The sequence below is a fragment of the Balaenoptera physalus genome (genome assembly GCF_965194825.1).
Source record: "Balaenoptera physalus genome assembly, chromosome: 4".
NCBI classification, from domain to species: domain Eukaryota; kingdom Metazoa; phylum Chordata; class Mammalia; order Artiodactyla; family Balaenopteridae; genus Balaenoptera; species Balaenoptera physalus.
The window spans coordinates 118,362,680-118,380,194 of NC_138891.1; the positions used below are offsets into that span (position 1 = coordinate 118,362,680).

Here is a 17,515-nt window from a genome sequence, read left to right on the forward strand (position 1 = left end):
AGGAAAACAGTGTACTTAAACCTTAATTGTTGCTCAATATAAATTTGTAAGATGTTTAATAATGAGTTGACTCTCTCAGCAATATACTGACAAGGAGTCTACTTTTGGGAGCCGCAATGTCATTGATCGATTTTAGCACTTTTACTGTATTTTATTTTGAGAATTTATTTATACCTCCAAAGTAAGTGTAGATCCCTGCTGCATTCAGTTTATTATTATTGTATGAGAGAGTATATGGAAAGCCCTTAGCACATTTCTTGGCACATAGCGTTCAATAAATGTTAGCCATTGTTATTACAATTATTTTACGACTAGTTTACTTATCTAACTATAGACTATGCTAAACCCATATTTTGGATGATTCATTTAAGAATCTTATAACGGTTGTGACAGATAACAAAGTTTAAAACAGCGGTGCTTTTCAGACTGCACTCTTACTTTTTTCTCTCCTCAAAGGCTGCTAGAATTGGGGTTAGGATGGGTTGGGGACTTCATTCTTCCAGTTGCTCAGGCCTCAAATCTTGGAATCATCCTGTTCTTTCTCCTTTTATCCCTCCCCACGTTTAATATGATAGCAAATAATGTTGGACTCTCTGCTTGTACCCATTCTCTCCTATAGTCTATTCCCAGCATACAGCCAGAGTAATCCTTTTAAAATGTAAGTCATACCATGTCATTTCTGTCCAAAACCTTCCACTGGCTTCCTATTATGCTTCGTGTGTATGCTAAACTTCTAAAGGCCTACGTAGTATTGTGGGTTATGGCCTTCTGTTACAAAGATAACTTCATTACTAATATCTGGATTTCATAATGTGGTTTCAGTGAGCTGTCATAGAGCTAGCGTTATATTTATTGTTAACTGTGGAGAGAATATAGAGATAAGTGGGCAAGTTTTTGCTATTTCAAAAATTCTTAGTTTTTTAGCATCTGTTTTCTTCTAAATTAACTTTAGAATAATTTTGTCCAGGTATACTTTTTCTTTTTGTTTTTAACATCTTTATTGGAGTATAATTGCTTTACAATGATGTGTTAGTTTCTGCTTTATAACAAAGTGTCCAGGTATACTTTTGATGAGAACTACATACAATTTATACATTTAATTTGGGTAGGATTTTCCTCTTGATAGTATTGAGTATTCCTAGGAGTTCTGTGTGTCTTTCTATCAAGCTTCAGACCATTTTGCTGTTTTCTTCTTATGAGTCTTTGATATTTGCTTGTTAGTTTGCCTCTAGGTAGGCATTCAGCATACACACTAAAGGGAATATCTTTTATTGTCCTTGTATTTGCTGAAGTACTATTTTAAATATTTATTTTTCACCCTTTTATGTGGCCAGTTCCAGAAAACATTTTTTAGTTTGTTCATTTGTTTAGGAGTGTAAGTTATGATTGGATAATTAGTTATAGAATTGATTTTTACATTATATTAGTAGTTTTAATTAATAGAAAAAGGAATTACTATTTATGTAGTCTACTTTGTTTACAGTGAATTTATACTGTAAAATTAAGAATCACATAGAATAATTTTAAATCTGAAAATGATTTTTACTATTAGTATTAGTTGTTATGGAGAAAATTACATAATTATATGAGAATGTATAGAGTTATTCCAAAATATTTGATGTTCCGTTCTTGATATTTGAAGGATAGTAACGGAAACTTGGAACTAGCAGTGGCTTTCCTTACTGCGAAGAATGCCAAGACCCCTCAGCAGGAGGAGACAACTTACTACCAAACAGCGCTACCTGGCAATGATAGATACATCAGTGTGGGAAGCCAAGCAGATACGAGTAAGTTTACTTCTCTTTCTTAATATTTTTTTTTTTCTTTCTTAATATTTTAATTAGAATATAATGAAAAATTTTTCTTGGAGCTGTGTTTTGTTTAAACAGAGGTGAAGAATAAAAAAGGAACGACTTCAGCTTTGGTTCTTTTTGGTGTAGTTGAAAGGCGCGTATGTTTTTATTAGTTGCTATATTTGTTTTCAGTTGAGGAGTAAAAGATTATATTTAAGTTGTATATCCTTTTATAAAACATTTCATATCGTATTCATTGTTTTGAAATATGGAACATCTAAAGGTCTTACTCATTAAAGAAACGAAAGTTTCTAGAATTTTAAATGGGGCACAGTCATTTGTTTTATTGATGTTAAGTGTTGGTAGAGATCTTAGTATTATTTTTGAAGATAAAGTATTGTTTCTAATTACTGATAGATTTACTGTTTAACAGAATTTTCCTTCCCTTAACTCCAACCCCTCTCCAGAATAAAGATCTTGGAAAAAGGCTTACTACAACATAACAAAATAAATAAATACACATATACACATACATACATATGGAAAATTTTACACGGGACTCTAATTTTTCTTCATAATATGAATAATTTATGCTTATATAGTTGAGTTTTGAAAAATATGTTCATTTATCTCTATCTCATTATGGTGTAATAACTGCATTATATAAAATGTAGGTATTTCTATGCATTCTGGATTTGAGAAGTTTGATTACTAACTTGTACTTAAAGAGAATTTTTGATTTTGTTTTATAGACTTTCTCAAAGTTAGGAAAAAACCAGGAAGATCCCATTCACATAGATGTTTATAGCTATTGATTGACATTAAATGCTGTTTAATGTTCATTGATAAAATATTTTAATTTCAAAATTTCAAGGTAATCTTAGTGTTTTTGCTCCCAAAATGGTCTTATGTCAGCCAAAGCTAGGATACTCCTATCTCACACATGTAATAGGTGATGGGAGAAGTTTTATGTATGTAAGACAGACTCAATTGCTGTGTCCAAGTTCAAGACAAAGTGTGGTTTGGCCCCTATCTACATCTCTACCTTCATTTTCTACTGTTTTCCTCCTCTCACTTTACACTGTGATAATACAGAATAGATTGGAAGTTCTCATTCACCCAGTGCTATTTAATTTCTTCTGTCTTTACACTTGTTGTTCCTTCTGTCTGGAATCCCCTCCAGCCTTTATCCTTAGCCTAATTTCTTCTGATGTTATAAGACTTAGCTTAAGAGCTGCTGGCTCTAGAATGTTTCCTCTAGTCTCCATGGGCTTTTCTGACACCCAGAGCATACTTCTGTGTTAACAGGTACTGTGCTATTTTGAAATTACTTGCTGTGCCTTTCTTGCTTACCAAACTAAACTTAAAAGGGCAAGAGACCATTGGTAGTCCCACCATTATAATAGGATGTTATTGTTTCTCAAAAAGTGTTTGTTGAGTTGTTTTTGATAATATGTGTAAAAAAGCTGTTTTGAAACCAATGAACGTTCTCTTGAACAGGGTTGAGAAGCTTGTTATAAGAAGTTGGAAAAAAGAGAAGTGGTATAAATAGAGGAGGAATTAGTATGTGAGAATAACGTATCTTTCAAGGTTCTGAGACTTGGGAGGAAAATGAAATTAGGTAGAAAAAGGAAAAAAAGAAAGATTTTGACTGAAGACAGCTGGTTAAAATGAAGGAGACAAAACTGAGTAAACATGGTGCAGTGTTCTAGTTGAAAGGATGGAAAGATTTTAGAACGATAGCTGTGAACTCAATATAGATGGTAGACTTTGAGACGTGGGACAGCATATATAGATTTGCAGGGGAGAATTAGGATTATAAAACTGTCATTAAAGATGATGTCTTATTTGCTGTGTGAAAATTAGAAAATATTGTTTAAGTCACATGTTAACACCTGTTAAAGACTTTTGACAAGGAATAGTGAAAATGTTATGGACAAAAAGAGAGATTTGATTAGGTGCTCTTAGGGAGAAAGGAACCTGATTTCAGAAAGCATGTGTCCCATTTGTTGATAATTGAAAAAAATTTTTTGTGTGTGTGTGTATGTGTGTAGCTCTCAGAAAATATGCACTAAGTACTTTCATATTCCACTTGAAAGAAATGGTAGAGAGATGGAGTTTCTGGTTTCATCTTATTGATTATCTTATTGAGCAAATTGCTTGTTGTTGTGGTTTCTTTATTGATAAAATGAGCTGTCCTTCTAACCAGGATGCTAAATTCATATTTAATAATTGAATAATTTGGGTAGTGCATTCATAAAGTTGGTTTGCGATTACTGAGAAAAAAACTTGTAGAAATATAGTGGGGTGATTGTATTATAATAGTATTAGTATTAAACTGAGAAAAATGTAGCTGGTGAGGTGACAATAGTTCTTTTCTATTTAACAAATTTGTGCCATCTTTCATAAAGTTCTAAGAAGTACAACTGCCTTTAGGAAATACTCTTTATTCAGCATTTAAATTTAGTAGTGCCATAATAATACTACAAGTGTTATGACACTTGTATAATACCAAGTGTTACAAGGTTTAAAACTGAGAAAGTAAGTAGATGTCATGCATTCAGCAGATTCTTTAAATTACTATGCTGTAATTGCTGAGGAGAAATGAAATCTCTGTATTTTTAATTCTTGGATGGGGTGGTAAAACGTGGGAAGGATAGAAAATAATTATAAATGAATATATATATTCAAACTCAGGCCTCTTCTTGGAGAAAACTCTGTAAGTGCTGAAGGAGTGTGGAGTATTGGAGTGATCAGAGTGTGAGGAAGTTTTCAAGGGATTGTTCTAGATATAAAACCCTTTTTGAGCATTTTCTCAATTTTATGTGAAATGCATTGTTACTTGAAAATTGACCATAGTCGAACTTAATTCTTGCAAATATGGTAAGGGTTTTTATTTTTCAATTTCTTCTTCTTTTTTTTTTTTTAAGTATAAAGTCTGTTACAACCAGGCTAAAGCATAAACAAAGCCTTGCTAACTTTAAGTGTGTCATCTGTTGGTTGTAGTGCTGACAAAACATCTATATTTTGAGATAAAAGTCTCTGATGCTAAATATATAATGGTTCTTTATTGTTATAAGCTAGAATATAGCTTATTACTGAAGGTCTCTTTTAGAAGATCTAAAATACATGTTTTTTTGATGACTAGAAAAATTTAGCTTTCAAACTAATATCCCATAGAAGTCACTTTTGGGGTTGCTGGGAAATTTTCATATACCCAAGTATATCAGAAGAGAAAGCAAATTATGTCACTTGATTAGAACACATATTTGTGAACTTTAATATTGACGGAGTAATTACATTTTCAATTGTTGGCCTTCTCAGTGTATTTTTACCTTTCATTTTTGAGAGAAAAAGGAAACATTTCAAGGAAAGCTTGTACTCTGCATAATAAGGAATTAGAAAGTATTGCTTTGGTAACATTCCATACTGTAATATAATACTCTGTTGAATTCTGGGAAAAGACCCAAACCATTTTGTAGTACTGTTAGCAAAAATTTGAGGCACCTTTTTAAATTACTTATATCTCCTGTCTAGACTGGATATTGTGAATTGTCAAATGAGTGCCTCCTACCTCTCGCTTAAATGAGAAATAAAATTACTGTGTTAGGAGTTTTGCGGTTAAAAATGCAAAGGGAACTAGGAAACAATGCAAGATATTGAGATATCATAGGTGTATTTAATAATCAGAGAAGAGATTGTGTGAAGTCTTTGTGTCATGGCAAACTCTGTCATAGACATGACCATATAAGGCTTTTGCCCAATTTGAAATCAAATCGTAATATTCTTTCTTTCATGATCATTAAATTCTTTTGAACTTCTTTAAAACAGGAAAAAAAAACGGTATATACCCACCAGAACGAGATGTGCTACAATTGAGCAATCAAAGTATGGATCAAAAGATAAGAGGGATTTGGGTAGGTAATTTTAACACAGAAAATAATGCCGCATATTGGCTTAAGTTTTAGAGAAATTAGTATAACACATTGGAGTGAGTGTTAAGTGGTAGACCCTTCAAAAATTTAGAATCACTGTATTTTTTTTTTTTTTTTAAGACACACTGTATTTTTTTCTTCTATCCTTCAAAAGAACTTGAATTATTTGGTAAGGATTGCATAGAAAGTGAGAAAAATGTTGAAGTTCTGTCCTAGAACTCTAATCTTGGTTATATTGCTTGGCTAGCCTAAAAGTGATTTAAAGCACATTTCATAAATAGATCCCAGTCTAGTGCTCTCATCCCTGCTGAGGGCAAATCACTTATGTTAAGCAGTTTAGGATTTTATTAATTGAACACTGATATTTTTCCCATTCACCAAATTTGTTAAACAAGCATCTGCAGATAGAAAAAAAAAAATTAGTGAAATGGAAGTTAAGTCTTTTTCTGTAGAGATTTCTAATGCATAAAACTATTTTGATGACACCAAAAGTCAATATTAAACTTAAAAATGAGATGCTACAATGGTATGAAAATTACTTGTAACTGATTGGATGCAATTAGACTTACATTCTATATTAGACATATACTGTAGAATTACTTGTATAACTTTATGAATTTTCTTTAACTTTAGGACAGAATGATGGCCATGGGCCTTTGCACTTTTTGTTGACTAATATAGAATGTTAACTTTTAATTTTTTCCAAGTTGGAAAACACAGTAAAATAGATGACAAAAATCAAGAATGGCTCCTTTATTATTACTTTCCTTACTTACTAATGCTGCCATTATAAATTTAGCAGCTATTATTAAAAACAGAGCAAGACCATTTAGAGCTGAGCTGTTCAATACAGTTGCCAATAGTTACATGTGGAGACTTAAATTTAAACATAAAATTAAGTAATACTGAAACTCAGTTTTTTCCATTGCCATACATACATTTAAAATGGTCAATAGTAGTCACATGTGACTAGTAGCTACCTTATTGGACAATACGGATAATAGTACATTTCCATCATCACAGGAAGTTCTATTGGACATCACTGTTTTGGAGAATCTGAGTTTAGCAATGAGAAGATTGGAAAAGTAGGAACATGTTAAGAGAACTGACTGACGGCAGGGGAGAATGGGAGAGTGGGATGAGCAACACAATTTATGTTGCTTATGTCTTCTTGATTTTAAGTATTCTTTTAACATGATACTTTATTATGCTATTTGTCCTTTTACTAGAAAAAATTTTGGATAAAGTATATATTCTCAAGTATTCTAACTAGTGCCACTGTGGAGATGACTCATTAATTTTTATTTCTATTCCATAGTCTAGATATTAACCTTATTTGCTTAACAAATATTTATTGATTGCCTAATATGTGTCAGGTACTCTTTTAGGCCATTAAAAAATCAAAAAATGTCTCCGTTTACATAGGGGGAAGACAGACAGTAAACAATAAATAAATATTGTCAGATAATAGTAAGTTCATGAAGAACAATAGAGCAGGGTAGAGGGACAGAGGCTGGCAGGGGTGAGGTTGTAGTTCAGACATGGGGTGTGCTATTTTAGATGGAAGGTTGGTTGGGAAGTGTCTCATTTATACAGATACCTGAGGAAGTGAAGGCGGGAACCTCAAGGATGTCTTAGAGAGGTGTGTCCCAGGCTGGGGTCTTGAGGTAGGAGTATGTTTTCGGCTCAGGAGGTGAATGGTGAGGACAACAACCGTGGTTGAAGCAGAGTGAGAGTGGGAATGGTATTTTTCTCATTTCCAATCTGCTGACCATCTCTTTCTTCATATTTGCTTTTTTCTCTTAAGGGTATCCCTGTCCTTTTGGTGGGCCAGAGAGTTTTTCTGCTCTGGTACCTACTCTTATTACAACTCTTCTCAAACTCTTATTCAGCACTTTTAACCCTTCTAACTCCCAAAACAGTTATTTCTACTCATATCACTCCCCTGCCTAGAAATCTTTGCTGGTGGTAAATATAAGCTTGGCTTATTAAAAATAAAAAAGTGTTTCCCCTAGGTTTAGCCTTATGTAGGTAAGGAAAATAATGAAAGAACTTTTTTTTCTAAAATAAAAATCTTTGCATATATTCAATTAGATTATGGGCTAAATTGGCTCTTGTGAACTAACTTGGAAGCCTCATATCATTTTATATACCATTTTCATGAGAAAAACTGAGTGATAAACAATTCATACATTTGAAGTCTAATTTATTGTTAAGTTGATGACTTTCTGTGTTTTGGAGTTAGCAGAGAAATGTTTGGTAGTTGGTGTGTAAGTTTTTAGAAAGTGGAAGATTTATTAGGGTGGATGTTATGTTTTGGTATATATATTTCTGACTTTACAGGAAAAAATGTTTTATTTTGGTCAATCTTGAAATGTTGTAGATTACTGTTCATAGGCTTTTGTAACGTGATTTTCTACAGTGTTATTCAACTGGCACTAACACACTTGTGCCCTTGAATTCTGTTCACACTAATGCTAATACTAATACCGGAGGGAGGATTGGTTCAAACAAAGTTTGGTGTTTTACCAAGGTCCTCCCTTGGCATTGACAGAAAAATATTCATAGTACTTTGGTACTTGGATGGAATTTTTACAAAGGCTAAGTTTTTATAGTTGACTTTTGCCAATTAGAAATTGTTTACTGCTAAGCTTATTCTCTGTTCCTTTTTGAATAAACACATAAGAAAATCATAGAGGGCTATTTTATAGTTTATTACATATTTTACAGAAATCATTCTATTAAACTCCTGAAAAATAAATTTAGGATTAACCATTCTATTAAAATAAAGTTTTATTTTCTTAATATCTGTGCTTAAAATCATATGTATTTGGTATGTGAGTAGGTTATAATAATTCAAGATTTCTATATTGTTCTAAAATGACCTATGGAAAGAAGAAGCTTTATGAAGTAATGGGAACATCATGGAGAAAATTATTGTAATTATAGTGAAACTACAAATAATAAATAAACCTTCTCCATCGCTTAAAGGAACAAATCCCAGCTTTTCAGTTAAGAACTGATAGTCTGTGGTCAGCTAACCTTTCTAGCATTAAAGACTATAATTGCTTGTTTCTTCCTCTCATCATACTTATAATACTTCTGACACCAGATATGTGAGTTTTTTCCCCCCACACACTACCAATTCTCCAACAGCAGCTGGGTGTTCTACAATGCTGATACCATCTGCCTGGAGTTAGCATCAGACCCCACAGGCTAAATGCTCAGTCCCATAAGATTGCCCCTACCTTAGACACCAATCACAAGTAGTGGGTCCCCAGGTTACCCACATTCTGTCTGACTTGGCTACAACAAATTGGGGGTTCTCAAGACCCCCTCAAGTTTGATAATTTGCTATAATGGCTCATAACTCAGGGAAACACTTACTTTTACTGGTTTATTATATAATAAAGACTATGATAAAGTATGTACAGCCAGATGGAGAGGTATATAGAGTAAGGTCTGGAAGGGTCCCAAGCCAGGAGTTTCTGTCGTGTGGAGTTGGGGTGCACCACCCTCCTAACATGTGGACATGTTCACCAACCTGGAAGCTCTCCAAACCTTGTAATTTAGGGATTTTTATGGAGGTTTCATCAGGTAGGCCTGATCGATTATTAACTTAATCTCCAGTCCTTATGTCTCCCTGGAGGATGGGAGGTAGGGCTCAAAGTTCCAAGCTTCTCATCAGGGCTTAGTCTTTCTGATGACCAGTGGCCCATCCTGAAGCTAGTTAGGAACCCACCAAGAGTCACCTCCTTAGAGCAAAATATGTTCCTATCAAGCTAGGAAATGCCAAGTGATATAGGAGCTCTATGTCAGGAACTGGGTCAGAGACCAAATATTACAACAGAAGATGCTCCTAGTGTCTTATCTTGCTCTTTGAATGGATTGTTTATCCATGCATGATTTAATAACACAGCACATTGGTAATTTGGCAAAGGTTTCCTTCCAAATGTTGGAAGAAAGTCTACATTATAAAACAAATAGAAATTGTTAATATCACTTGATTTCACCAGAAAAGTGTTTAAGTATTGGGAAGATGTCAAGCTCATAGTGGTAGAAACAAGTTTTCTGAAGTTGCAGTTTTTGCTTGAAAATTCCATGCTTATCATTGGCAACAAATACTCTTCATTTGTTCTTCAAGTGACAGGCTCACTTTATTTTTCAGAAAATGTCTGCCAAATACTGACGTCTGAATAATCATAGTTTGTAGTTTGTCAGTTGTTCTTTCAAGTAAAAATAGTGCTCCATGAAAAAAAATCAGTTCAGCTTGCAACTCAAGCAGTGTACTAGTGTTTTCTTTACCAACAGCATACTTTGGATATAGAGCAGAAGTACTATGCATACTTTCTATTTTGTCACATAGAATTAAAAGAACATGTAAAACAATGTTTGTGATTTAATAAAATTAGTTTCCTCATTTTATCAAGGATTTAAGAGAGACTGGCTTTTTTTTTTTTGAATAATGGGTATGCATAGTTGTAATGTAATTAACTTGATGCTACTGCCTTGATTTGTGCTAAGATGCTGTGGTTTTATGCACTGTTGTTTTGCATAATCACTGCAAATGTGACCCCAGTAGGAAAGGCAAATAACATCTTAGTATTATTATGAGAGTATTTTTTACTTAAGGAAACCCTTCCTTCATAGGGTCATTGGAATCCCAAGGATCCATGGATTACACTTGGGTACTGCTAGTATGGAGGAAAGACCACTGGACTTAATAATTTGAAGACTTAAATTTGAAGCCTGTGTACCATTCTTTATTATACTATTAGACTTCATTTCTTGCAACTTCAGTTATCTCATTTATGAAATAGGGTTAAAAGCATCTTGCCTAGTTTTTTGCTTTTGTGTTGCTTGAGTTACGACTGCTAAATTATGAAAAGTTCTAAGTATAACTTGTTGCCATTTCTACGTGAGTTCTGCTCTAGCCAGTTTGGTTTACTTGTCAGTCATGAAACAGTAAACACTCTAGATAGTTCCAAAGAAGAAATTTAATACCGGGAACTAGGTTCTTAAAAAAATCAGTGGAAGCAATGGAGGAAGGATCTCTAGCTCAGCTTTCTGAAATGACTCCTAGATTCTTGCAGGACTGGCCAGCCAGGGAAGCCATTCTGTCTGCCACAGTCAGGAAGATAGTGAATCAGGAGACTGCCTTTGGGACTACAGGGTTCAAGAATGTACATAGCTCTATAGCTGCTGCCCAGGGAACAAGCAGCCAGGATTAGGTAACTGCCACTGAGCTGTGCCTGGGCATTGGAGTGCAGAGTCTGGTTACCACTTCTAGTCTATCTTTTGACATACCTGAAGCTGTAAATTGGATACTGGATTGCTACTGTGGAACAGCCCACATCAGTTCAGTCATGCTGGAGAAAAACAGCCAAAAGCAGCAGGATAGTGGCTTCCCCCCTCAAGTCTGCCTTCCAAATCTCATGCTAATGCATCCGATTGGTGGAACCTAAATTTTATCCAGAACCATAACTGCAGGTGAATCAGGAAAATAGGTTTGTTTGTTTTAATCTTTTCAGCTTCTGTAGTCGTAGAAGGCACACAAGGAGGATGAGAGATTGGAGTCTGAGGGCTAATTGATCGTGTCCCCAAAGCCTGTTTTTCTGCTTCTTTGTGATTTTCAAGTTATTTTCTTTACTTCCATTATTCTCTCTTTACTCATCCAAGTTCTAGTCATTATTTAATGACCATGGTAGTTCTCGTTTTTATGAGGCCACTTCATGCCTCTCCAGTCCTAGCTTCTTTATCAATATTTCAGCTGGACTGAATGACTACACCCGGGTGATATCCATCTACAGCTGTGGTTTGGTGGACTTGGAATTTGTAAACCAGAATTAGGAAACCTTTGGCCTGCTGACGTACGTATGCATGCGCCATCATTTCACTTGCTCTATAACTCTGTTGCACATTCTACTTGACTGAATTTTTTGGACCCTACTTACTACATTTTTGTGAGGTTTTGTTATACTCTCTAAGAACATTAAAAAAATCTTCCGTGGCCAACTGTTATTTTTAATATTTTTAATATTCTCATAAGCTGCTGTTTGGAGAAAAAAGTGTATATAACAATAGAAGTAGACTTTTGAAACTATCAGTATACTTTATTTTTTATTAAGTGCAAAATTTTTTTTTCTAGTAGTTATATATAACTACTAGATGTAGCCAGATGGTAAAATGCAGACACTTTATCTCCCATCCCCAACCCTTTTGTTTGTTTCCCTCTTATAATATTCTAAGATTACAAAGAAAAAAATTAATTTTAACATGTCTCGAATACAAGTAAACAAAATGATTATAAAACTTGTCCAGAATACCAACCAGCATAATCCCAACTATGCAAAGATAAGGTAGTAACAGCTATACTTCTTTCTCTTTCTCATCCCATTATTTTGTAATATCCTACTTAACAACATGTTGTGGTCTATCACTGTTTAAATGATAATAGGAGTATTACTGACATCTTTTGAGATAAGGAAATAAATCGATGTATATTGGGAAATTGGATTAAAAATCAGTTTTTTTGAATGTGGTAATAGTTGTAGACTTTATTCTTTGGAAGAAGAACACTTACAGCATCTAACTACTTTATTTTATTCTAACAAAAGAAAACCTGTCATTTACTTGCATATTTTTCTTTTTTCTGAAATGAAAACTTTTTTTTTAATTAAAAGGAATGCATAGAACAGAAAATAGAAAGTGAAAGATCCTTATACTTCCTTCTCCCCATAACCCTCCTCATCAGAATTAACCACTGTTAACAGCTTCATACATTCGTCCAGACTTTAAAAGTGTATATAAATATAAATATATATGGTCAATTAGTTTCTGAAACATAGTTTTTGAGAGCTCATTTAATTATTATACTTTGATAAATGTCTAGGTAGTATAGCCGACTGTAATGTGTGTGTATTTGGGTTAACTTCAGAAAGCATATATGTAAATGTTTAATTATGTTGGCTTCAATTTTTGTTGTTAAAGAACCTGTTTTTAGCAATCTTTCTGCTTATTAGCTTTTAATCAGAGACTTCATAGTAAATATTGAGATTCCTCTGTAATGAAAAATATTTATACTCTTAATTGCTTTAGGTATATTTTATAGAGAAGAACATTAAATTTCAAAGTATAACCAATTTAAAAAGTGTTTGCATTCTCTTCAGAGAGGCTCTTATACAGAATTAAGTTGGTGCTGACTTTGATTGGAAAGGGTATATTGGGTATAAAATCTCCATTATAAGAATTACCTTTCATTTTGTTTGACTTTTAATTTTGAGAAAGATAGTTTTGCTTTTCAGATGTGATTGATCTCACTGGAGATGATAAAGATGATCTTCAGAGAGCAATTGCCTTGAGTTTGGCGGAATCAAACAGGGCATTCAGGGAGACTGGAATAACTGATGAGGAGCAAGCCATTAGCAGGTAAAAATATAATTTGTATAAAGTAGATATAAATACTATTTATAATAGAAATAATAATTGACTTTAATTTGAAGAGGCACAAATATATACTTTGCAATTCTAAATAAACTATTAATAAACTTAGTATTGTTTTTATATTTTATGTAACCCAGATTTTCTTATTCTAGATCCAATTGCATTTGAAACTTAGATTGTTTTTAGGATTTTGGAGTGACGTTGTGGGGCATTAAATTTAGGTATATATTTTAATATTTCTTTGATTTTTTTTCTTCCCCTAATTCCTTTTAGATACATTGTCCAATTCAATTTATAGTCATTTATGGCCAGGGTCAAGAAACTTTTTTCTGTAACATGCCAGTGGTAAATATTTTAGGCTTTGTCAGCCATCTGGTTTCTGTTACATTTGCTCAACTCAAGTGTTGTAGTGTAAAAGCAGCCATCGATAATGCATAATTTAATGAGTGTGGCTGTGTTCCAGTAAATCTCGATTTACAAAAACAGACGGCCAGCTGGATTTGGCCCATGGGCCATAGCTTTCCAACTTCTGATCTATGATATGATAGTATATTTATAGGTTTTTTTTTTTTTAAAAAGAAATAAGCAAGATTCCAAGATGTGTGATGGAATGCATCTTTTGATTTAATTACCAAAACTTTTTAGTTTGAAAAAATTTGATCCACCAAAGGATTAAATAAGTTTGATTTTAAAAAAAAAACTTTAAATTATAACTAAACATAATCTTCTAAACAACTCTTTGGAGCCAATGGTAACTTTATCTTACTGAAGAAGAAATTTATCTTTTAAGAGGTTAAATGATTTTCCAAAGGTACACAGCTAAGATGGGTCTTATGACTCCAGTGTTCTTTTCCCCTGTTAACAGAGTTGTTTGGTAGCAGAATGTACCAGCTTTCTTAGATAATTTCCCTTGGCACAATATTAATAGTACATTTCTTTCTGAGTAATCTGAGATTACCGTAGGAGATGCCTCAAAATGCTATGTTTAGCAAAGGCACATAATTTTTTGTAGTAATACTTTTTAATGTCTTTGTTACTTTGGAAACTGCTTTGTATAATAAGATATTAAGATGGCAAGACTTAATTAAAATTCATTATCCTCTTCGTTGTGGCTAATATCATTTAATGCCAGTAATTTTAAATGAAAACCAAAAGTACATGTGCTATTTTTAGACATTTTATTTAGGCTTATTTTTTGAAGGATTTGGAGAAACTATAAAGTTAGATTTTGTCTTATAAAAATGAATTGGAATGAAATATTTGTCTTGAATAATTATAAAATTTGATAATACTTAAGCTTTATGAGAAATATTTTAAACATGAAATACATCAGTTGCAATTCATATTTAAGGGGAATGATAATCTAGTATGTGAAAAAGAGATTATAAAATAGAATATATACTATGATACAAATATTTTTAAATGTATATATATTTATATATATGTTAATTTATATTAGTACATAAATAGAAAAAAGTCTGGAGGATTATATACCAAGTAGTGTCAGTAGTTTTGTATCCTGTGCTTTCTAATTAAAATAACATAATAATTAGATAATCAGTAAAAAAAAATAAATAAAAGTTAAGGAATTTAGATTATTCCTAATCTCTATTACATACAATATATGTTATATATTCTTTAAGATACTAATTTTTGTCCAAGTGGAAAAAAACTCATTAAGATAATGCCCTTTTTTTCCCTTGATCTTTTAATTTTAATAAACTCTTAAAATAGTAAATATTTTGCAAGTATTTGTATTGTAGATAGCATTGCAGAGAATTGGTATAGTGTAATATGACAAAATTTTATGTAAAATTATACTCAGAAGTAAAAAAAATATTAATTTACTGTTGCAGAATGTAATTTTTTTCCTTGATATGCGTAGATTTTATAATATATAGTTAACAAAAAAAGTTAACTGCAACATTCAGTAAATAAGCACATTTATATATCATATTGTATTAGAAATAAGGGAACATGAGAATTCTAGTTAAGCATTTGACAAATATAACATTGCATGAGTTTTATTGAGGCTTAGATTCTAAATTCAAAAGAGAAAATGATGAATTTTTTAAGGAAAACATTTATATATTATGCTTAAAAGTAAATTTATTTGTTCATTACCTAGTAAGTTCAGATGACAAAATCTTGCCAAATAAAATCCTAGAATCATTTAACTGTGGTTGTATTTCAGTAACATACTTTAATATGAATTCACACATTTGGAATACTGAGTTATTGTGTATAACTAGATGAGATAAAACCTTTTTACATCTTACAATCCTGTGTTCCGGCACCCATAAATTTCATGGTAAAATTTCTTAAGTTGAACATTTTAGAAGTGTACTTCTTAATATAATTACTTCTTAATGTCAGGATTGGATGCATTTATTATAATTATCTTAGTTACCACTGCACAGACAGGGAACAAGTAGAGTGTGGATAGTAGAAATTTGTTAATAAACTGCATTGTGGCTAGTTTGTGTCTAGCATATTTGTTGTGAAAATGGCTTGCCTCATGAAATGACTTTGAATAAGTTGGGTAGAAGGTAGGGCTAGGTTCTAGTTAAAATTGTTACAAAGAGCACACCTTCAACAGTTTCAGGAAACATGGTAGACTAAAACAGATTTTCTAGTGGAAACAATCAGAATGTGTTGTTTCTGTTGGATGTAAAATATTTTAAGATCTCTTGAAAGTATTATAGAATTGTTAAGATAGTAAGGGCTATAATCAGACTAAATCAAAGTGAAAGCTGGAACCCAAAGAAGTAAGTTCGGAATGCTGAAAGTCACTTTTTGACATGATGACATTTGCTTGTGTGTATAAATTTGAATTTCAGTTTTGATATCCTTGTTGAATGTGGGAAAAAGAAGTTAAAGGCCATTGTCTATATTAGGTGGGAAGCTTTAACAGGAAATCATTCCCCTCATAAAGTTATGTCAGTGGATGACATATTCACAATAAGGGTAAATCAGAACTATCCCTCCTCTGAAACCCCTATAATACTACAAAGACAGTTGCCTTAGCTATGAGGAATGTTGTTGGAGGGGATGAGATTTGCCCCTGAGAAGTTGTACCATGTTTGTACAGCTGAAATTTGTGTCACTTTAATAATTCAATAAATCTCTACTTGAAAAAGGACTGTGAAAATATCTTCTAGAAATGAAAGTAAGAATTACTAAAGTAAAAAAAAAAGAAAAAGAAAAAACAGAACACAGGTTTAATAGCAGATTAGAAATAGTAGACTGTAAGCTATATGAGAAGAAATTATCCAGTGTGTAACAGATAGCTAAAAAGATAAATGATATGGAGAAAGGTTGAATGACACGGAGAATAAAATGAGTAGGTCTAACATACATTAATCGGTGTTACGGAAGAAAAGGAGGGAGTGAGTCAGAGGCAAAATTTAAAGCGATAATCACAGAATTTTTTAGAAGTGAAGAGATAACTTGTAATTTCATGAGCCAACAAATCCCAATCAGAAAAATGAAAAGAAACCCATACATAAATGCATTATAGTGACACTCCAGAATACTTAAGACTGGGAAAATCTTAAAATTACTCAGAGGAAAAAGGTAGAATTATCCTAAAAATAGTGACAGTGAAAGTGACAAATGACACAAATTTACATAGCAGTTAGACACATGAAAATAATAAGTTGGACAAGTTAAAAGTGGACAAGTTGCCATGTTGGGTATGATGCTAGATTATAGCAGTGGTGGTAATCTTTGTGGTGCAAGTTTGATGAGTCACCTCATTGGAGAACAGCCACCACTATATATCCAACACAATGGCTAAAATTAAAAAGACTGACAATATCAAATGTTGGCAAGCATGTAGAGCAGTTGGAAGTGTCATATATTGTTCATAAGAATGTATAATGATATAGCCACTTTGGAAAACTGGGAATTTCTAGTGTATTTCAACATATATTATGCTAGAACTTAGCATAGTCCACGTTTCCACTTCTAGGTATAGACCCTTGAGAAAGAAGCACATAGTGCCTTTACTGATAATAACTAAAAACTGTAAACAACCAAATATCCGTAAGAGCAGAATAGTTAACAGTGGTTGTATATTCACACAGTGGAATACTAAACAATGTAATGGAAAACATTTTCCTGGTACTTTAAAAAATGTGGAGGAATCGACAAAGCAACATGTTAAGTGAAAGAAACTTGACACAAAAGAGTAACTGCTGTGTGATTCCATTTATGTGATGTTTAAGGACAAGCAGAACTAGTTTATTGTGGTAGAAGTCAGAATGGTGATTATCTGAGAACTAGAGAGACACTATTGGTTGGGAGAGGGCATGAGAGAATTTTGGGGAATAATAGAAATTT

The 17,515-nt window shown here is 32.7% G+C and overlaps 1 protein-coding gene and 1 long non-coding RNA gene across 6 annotated transcripts in view; one reads left to right on the forward strand and one right to left on the reverse strand.

Annotated features, from left to right (window-relative positions):
• The window catches only part of USP25 (ubiquitin specific peptidase 25), a 138,133-nt gene that overhangs the window by 23,961 nt on the left and 96,657 nt on the right, over positions 1–17,515 (forward strand). For all 5 annotated transcript variants that reach the window (XM_082460335.1, XM_082460336.1, XM_082460337.1 and 2 more), the window contains exons 3-4: positions 1,643–1,787; positions 13,033–13,156. In XM_082460335.1, the coding sequence (XP_082316461.1) occupies positions 1,643–1,787; positions 13,033–13,156 (269 nt within the window). The remainder of the gene's footprint in view (positions 1–1,642; positions 1,788–13,032; positions 13,157–17,515) is intronic.
• LOC309660204 overlaps positions 1–17,515 on the reverse strand; it is a 417,957-nt gene that overhangs the window by 22,131 nt on the left and 378,311 nt on the right. The window lies entirely within an intron of this gene.